The 7294-nt window shown below is 37.2% G+C and overlaps 1 protein-coding gene across 1 annotated transcript in view; it reads left to right on the forward strand.

The window, feature by feature from the left end:
* Positions 1-7294, forward strand: part of LOC104530238 (potassium channel subfamily T member 2) — a 102566-nt gene that overhangs the window by 81345 nt on the left and 13927 nt on the right. Inside the window, exon 23 of the mRNA XM_029086679.1 lies at positions 5690-5791. Within this exon, the coding sequence (XP_028942512.1) occupies positions 5690-5791 (102 nt within the window). The remainder of the gene's footprint in view (positions 1-5689; positions 5792-7294) is intronic.

The raw sequence follows: 7294 nt of genomic DNA on the forward strand, positions 1-7294 counted from the left end.
CAGGCAATTAATTTGGAAAATATTTTAATTGACTAAACACTTAAAACATATACAGCCAATATGTATTTTTAATTCCAATTCACTTTAAAGGCACTATAATTACATGTTCAGTATACATTTCCATGCATCTGTATGGGGTATTTGTGTTATTGTGGCAGTTTAAGAACAGCAATTGTTCTCTTTTGAAGGGCAGTCCTAAGGACGATAAGGACAGTGACATTACTTAAATGCTAGATAAAACCTTCATATGCTATACATTCTAGTGCACACGTTGGCATTTTCAAGCTGTGGAACAGGCAGGCTATATGGAGATAAGTTTAATTTAATTTGCTTGTCCAAAATACTGTTGCTAAAACATTAGATAAAGCATACAAAGTAACCTCTAAGTGGTATTCTGATGTGGACATAAAATGGAGAACTGTAAGGAAGTTAAACGGAAGTTGTTACACAGAGAGAGGAGCACTTTGCCATGGGAGGCACATCTTCATTTGGATTTTGTCACTCCCACTATCCATTAAGGCTAATATCTGTAGTTCCTCTATTTTAGCACTCCCTTCCTCAATGGTAACTTCAGGAAGAATAAGCTGGAACTAGCTAGAATCATGCATTGCTGGTTTATTGAGGGCAACAAGTGCCAACAGCTAGAAGGTGCCTTTAAGACTGTGTTCCAATCTAATTTAGTTCCTTGGTGTACTATAACCAACAGCTTTTTTTTTTTTTTTTTAAACATATTCCCTTACTCCATGCAGTTTAGTGATAAGGCGAGATAAGAATAGTAACAGCTTTCCCAGTATGTGGTGTCTACAGTTGCTCTGTGGAATACTCCGTGGGCTTCAATGCAATGAGACCAGTATTTTTATCTCGGTTCTCTTTCTTGCCTTACATAGGCTCCTTCATTTTTCCAGCAACGGTTCTGGAAGTAAATAGAAATATTATAACTTCTTCCCTATCTTTATTCATTTATTGTGCAAATATAAAGTTGTGAATATAGGTTGGAAGCTGAACAGTTAATTAACTTCGTATCCAAACTATTCTATGCTGAAATAGAGGTAGATAAATTATGTTAAAGAAAGAGCATTTTCTTCATTGCTGTTGAAGTTGCCTGCTGTTGATATTTCCTACTTATTTCGTCTTAACATTTTCAGGGAGCACTTCACAGGTGGTGCTATAGTTCATTTGATGTTTCAGAATTCCCTCATGCAATATGAAAGGCAATTAAAAACTTGAGTAAAAATTATCTAATGCAGTCAAACGTACAGTTGATTGTTATTACTACATTTGGCACCTCATTTTCAGAAAGACTAAAAAAGTCAGGCAAGTTGCCTTAAGGTAACACTGAAACACACATGCAAAATTAACTTTTCAGCCTAATGAGCTGCACAAGAAAGATACACAAATCAGAAGTCCATCTGCTGTTGCAGCTGCAATTTCCTCATTTTAGAGATAAGTAAATTTGAACACCCAAATCAGCACTGACATAAAAGCAGAGAAAAGAAAAAACAAAACACCCATGGTCTAAACTTAAAACTTATGTTCTTCATTTGTCTTAAATAAGAAAAAAAATGAGGTAACCACTCCCTCTCTCAAGAAAGAAAGGGCTAGAATGTCTTGGATAAGATTCAGACTCTAATTTTCTATTTTATTTTTTTTTAAATATTTTCCAAGTAAATATTGCAGGTGTTAACTGAAGGATAAAATTCTAAACCTTTAAGTGATCATTTTAAAATATGTGCAAACTCCTGTATCTTTTAATCAAACCAATATTTCACCTTCAGTTAAGGATAGGGCATGCTGTCTCCATTTGTTTTTAATACTGTTAAGGTTTTAAGCGCATTTGAAGTAACATTAAGTAATAGCAAGCAGTATTGATATATGAAATATAAAAAAAAATAGATTGATACCTCTTAATTTGTATAAATAATTAGCATACACATTTGTCTGTTGAACTGTCAAGGTTTTTAGAAAGCTGTTCCAGGTCCACAACAGAAAATTAATCTGTTCTTGCCAAAAAAGAACAACAGAAGCAATTAAGAACACATAAGCCAACATATTATATATTTTTGTAGAGGTGAAGTGTTACCAATCCAAAATACCTTATGGCAAGAAAGAGACTGTGAAGAGGTTTCCATGCTTAGATTTCTTATCAGTCTGACATCTGACATGAGCAACAACTGACATTTACCAAAACTAGCAGTGCTCTGACTGTTCCTTATAATAAGCCACTACCTCAGTCACCTCTTTATGTTCTTACATGACCCCCAGCCCCACCTCATATCCTTGTATGTTCAGTAAAGCAACTTTGCATTGCTTATACACAACAGTTACAGCCTATCATGGCAGTTCCCATGTTACTGTCTGTGTCAGAGGAGAAGATACTAAATCAATATGGGCCCTAGATCTCTTTCAGTCACTGACAGAGTGGCCAAAACAGGGTTTCAGGTTAGTTTGGGGTTGGTACTTTGTTACTGGTATCATAGAATTAACTGTTAAAAAGGAAGAGGTATTTATTTAGAAATAGTAGAAAGATAAAACCATGATAAAGAACCCTAAAAAGGATTTGATACAAGTATAAATGGAAGTAGAAAAGAGGGAAATAAACTGAAAAGCTTGTGAACTTGACCTTCTGGTCAGGTATCTCTGGTATTCTGACAATATGCAAACCCAAAAGGAAATAATGAATTAACTTAAAATTAAATGGCCTAAGTGGAGGAAGCACATGCTAAGAATTTCTCAAAACCACAAGTGTTCACCTTTTATTACTTAGAAAGAAAGCAGTAAAAATTCTGTACTTCATGACTTGAGCAAAGCCACAAACATAGGAGGACTGAGGATGAAGTAAAGATCTCTGTCTATTAATAGCTGTGTCTTAAAATGTCATCTATATATGTGAAGTTATACAGGACGCAGTTATACCATGATCTTTTGTTTATATTCCCAGAAATGATCTATGATTTTAAGTAATTATATCCTCTTCCTCATTAATTCCAAAAAGTGTCAGGGAAGGAGCTGCTGGACGTGACACTTATTGTGAAATAAAACTGCTGGGACATTCAGACACATTTCTGGCTTCTATGTCCACAGTATTCTCTTGGAAGCTAGTAAGTCTGCAAGCAGTAAAGCAGAACTCAATGCTAAGTGGCTTAGTAAAAACTGTATTTCTCACAATTCTCTTTTAGGCAAGAATAAAGAAAAAGCAAGCCTGTAACAAGAGATGAAAAGAAAAAATACAAGAAATTTAAAATAAAGGCGGAGAATAAATTTCTGAGCTTCCATTTTAAAAAGAAACATCCTTATGTTTATTATCACGATTTTGGATAAGAACCAATTATTCCCCAAATGTCTCTTGCCTTACCCCATGTTTCTTGCGCAAAAACCAGAATCTGCTGCAAATTTCTCTATAAGCAGATGGAAGGATAAACATAATATTGGGGTCACATGATAGGAGGATAATCACTTCACAGCCCATTTCCTATAAAATATTTTATGGCATTAATCTAAAAGCATTTAATCTAACGTATGTTATAATATGCATGTAGTATTAACTTTGAAATGTTTATTGTAAAACTAATCTTACAATTTTTTTCCATAATTCACACGCAAGTTTTTATTCTCAATAGCAACTGAAGAAAAATATCTTCTACTTTGACTGACTGCACTAACAGAAAAGCACTTAAATATGTGAGATTGAACTACAAAAGAAATGCAAAAAAGTTCTTGTTTCTGTGCCTTACACCAGTAAGCACAATGCTATGCTTATCCTGGTAAACGTGTTCTTTGTACAATTAGTCTTTCTTCTTCAACTGTCAGAAGTACCCAACTTGCTGGAAACAATCCTTTGCTGCTCAGACATCAAAGCATGCGTGTGTGTGTGAGAGCATGAATGTATGCAGTTCTCCGGGAAGAAGAAATCAGTACAAGCCAGTAGTATTTAGTCAGAACATAGGCAATGTTTGGAATTAAAAAAAAAAACAAACAACCTGAAATAATAATTTTATTTCCTTAAAAATTTTGAAACCCCTTTAATCTGAAGACATTGACAGAGGTAAAATTTTATAAAGGACAGATCAATATCGTATTTTGAAGAGTTATTTTCTGGGGCTTTTTTTATCTAGAGAAGAAAGCCTTTTTGTGTGACATCTTTTTCAGCTCCACTCATATGGCGCCACAGAAAGCAACAGGTACAACCAGACTATCCAGCAATGGCAAAGAGGGGTTAAAACGCTGCTGTTCAACAAAGCCATTAGTTAGAGCAGACCACTTATTTGCATATCACAGAATCAGAGCATGGTTAGGATTGGAAGGGACCTCTGGAGGTCATCTTGCCTTAAGGCCCCTGCTCAAGCAGGGCCACCTAGAGCCGGTTGCCCAGAACAATGTCCAGAGGGTTTTTAACTATTTCCAAAGAGAGAGACTCCACAACCTCCCTGGCAAACCTGTGCCAGTGCCCAGAACTGGACACATATTCCAGATGTGGCCCCACTAGGGCACAGTAGAGAAGGAAGATAACCTCCGTTGACCTGCCAGCCACACTCTTCTTAATGCACCCCAGGATACCATTGGCCTTGGCCATGAGAGCACATTGCTGGCTCATGGTTAACTTCATGTCCACCAGGACTCCCAGGTCCTTCTCCATGGTGCTGCTTTCCAGCATGTCAGCCCCCAACCTGTACTAATGCATGGGGTTATTCGTCCCTAGGTGAAGGACTCTACACTTGCCTTTGTTGAATTTCATTAGGTTCCTTTCTGCCCAGCTCTCCAGCCTTTCCCAGGTCTCACTGAATGGCAGCACAGCCTTCTGGCGTGTCAGTCACTCCTCCCAGTTTTTTATCATCAGCAAACTTGCTCAGGGTACACTCTGTCCCTTCATCCAGGTCATTACTGAATACGTTGAACACGACTGGCCCCAGTACTGGCCCCTGGGGAACACTGCTAGTGACAGGCTACCAGCATGTTGAACTTGGTGTTCACCAGGACCCTCAGGGTCTATTTTGCCAAGCTGCTTGCTAGCCAGTGAGATCTTAGTGTGTACTAGTGTGTATATGTGGTGGATGTAAGTGTCTTCATTCTGAGACATGTAGCATTTCTGTACTTTGAGAACACATTCTCAATGACACCTCTGAACTGAAAGCTTGATACTTCCTCTTCTTAAGACAACAAAATTACTTTCAACCTGTATTTCTGCTCTATGATAACTGAAGGAACAGGAAGCACATTGTGGTGCAGTTCCTCTGCAAGCAAGATACCATAAGATGTCTGATCTCATCTCACATCCTTACATTGACTGAAATACCATTGCTTCTCTTTTGTGTCAGATTCTGTTCATGTTTCACATTCCTGTTTCTAGTCGACTTTCTGGACTTAAGTGAAAGTCCACTGTCAGCACCAAGGAATTGAAGCAGGAATAACAAGAGCTTTGCTCTAAGAACAGTGGAAGTATCTCAATAATTTTTAAAATGACCTAGTAGAATATGCCCATACAATTTGAGATGTGATGACTGAAACAACATATGCAGTAAACAATCTTACAACTTGAAAAAAGATACTACATATTTGTAGAAAGAAACTATTTTGAGAGTAAAGGTATTTTATACTTTTGACCTCTTTCAAGGTAGCATCAATTCAATGTTTTTATTATAGTCCTTCCAAAATAAGCACTAAAAATATTTTCTATTTTGTAATTCCTTAACAGAAAGAGCGGGAGAAAGGATCTAATCTGGCATTTATGTTTCGACTGCCCTTCGCTGCTGGCAGGGTTTTCAGCATCAGTATGTTGGATACGCTGCTTTATCAGGTACTATGAACTATATATAACATGACTTAACAGAGACATGCATTGTAACCACCTTTTTTATTGTACTTAATTGTTAGATGACGGTTTTCCTAAATGTAAGCCACTAATGTGCTTGTCTGTATGAAGAACAATGAAAGGCAAAAGATAATGGAGCATGTTCCATGTGACAGTACTAGCTCAGTTATCAAGCCAGAAATCACCCTGTCCTTTAACAATGAATTCTGTTGTTAAACAATATAATACTGTTTGTGAACCTTTCCACAGTCAAATAAGCAAGATAAGTTTTGATAAGACCTGCATAATGTACAGATTATATGGACTAATAACGCTTGCATTCTGCAACGAAAAGGCAGTGCCCATTCCCACAAAGTAGTGTCTCTAACGATGAAAATCAATAGAATTATTTTTATGTGCAATTTATCATTTAACTGCATTTGTTGATAGAGGCCTCAATTACTTCATTGTGTCCTGTCCCCTTACTCGTGTCAACTAGACCTCCAGACGACCAGTCATCATATCTTAAAGTAACACATTCTGGCCCTAACAAGAAGCATATGCAGTGGTTTTAAAGAGACAGTGGGGAAAGAAAAGGCAGCACTGAACCTTGTCTCCCAAGAATCCAGGATGGAGCTCCTCATGCAAAAAGAAGTGATGACAGTCTGTGGGGTAGGGAAGGGCAACAGCCTCAGAGAGCTGAAGAAACAATATATCAGAAGATACAGGGTCAGGAGAAATGAAGGTAGTAGTTGTTGGTTTCAGTGTGGAAGAAGAGGAGAATATTGCCCTCACCCCTCAGCAATGACCACCTTTCTGCACAACCTGATACATCAGGATGCCCAAGCAGCAGCCCCCAGCACTAGCCTTTAAGGATCTAGCTATACAGAATAAGCAGCAACACCACCACGACCCATGTAGTCTGCTGACCTATGCAGCTACCTGCCTTACCTATACCTAGAGGTAGCCTTTAGATGCTTTTGTCTTCAGGTGCTAAACATTCTTTCAGAGAAATTAATATACTTGGTCATTTTGCTGCATGAAAAATGGTCTTTCATCTCAATTCTACTTCTTCCAAATAAATTCCCTGAAGGCAAATTCAACATAAATAGAAAAATTCCTGGAGCTAAGCTTTTCTCAGGAAGTTATGAATATATAAAACAGTCATGTATATGGACAGGTACCAAAAGCAGATAAACCAAGAGATGTAAAGCCATTTATCAAATTCTAGATGTTTTAGAAATAAATGTATTTGCTTATAAAACATGTTTTTAATCATCGTAGAATATCAACATCACATATGGCAATTTTTTTAAAAAGTAGATTAAGATACATATATAGAAACAGATCTGTCATCAGCAACTCCTGCCAGCACATAAGAAACTTCAATATTTTATATTTGCTCCCAGACATGATCAGTCATGCTGATTTGACAGAGTAAAACCATTTACCAGAAAGTGTTTAAAACAAAAAACCCCACACACTTATTCCCACTCAAATTCCACCCAT

The sequence above is a fragment of the Antrostomus carolinensis genome, unplaced genomic scaffold (assembly GCF_000700745.2).
Source record: "Antrostomus carolinensis isolate BGI_N321 unplaced genomic scaffold, ASM70074v2 scaffold3779, whole genome shotgun sequence".
In the NCBI taxonomy this organism is placed as follows: domain Eukaryota; kingdom Metazoa; phylum Chordata; class Aves; order Caprimulgiformes; family Caprimulgidae; genus Antrostomus; species Antrostomus carolinensis.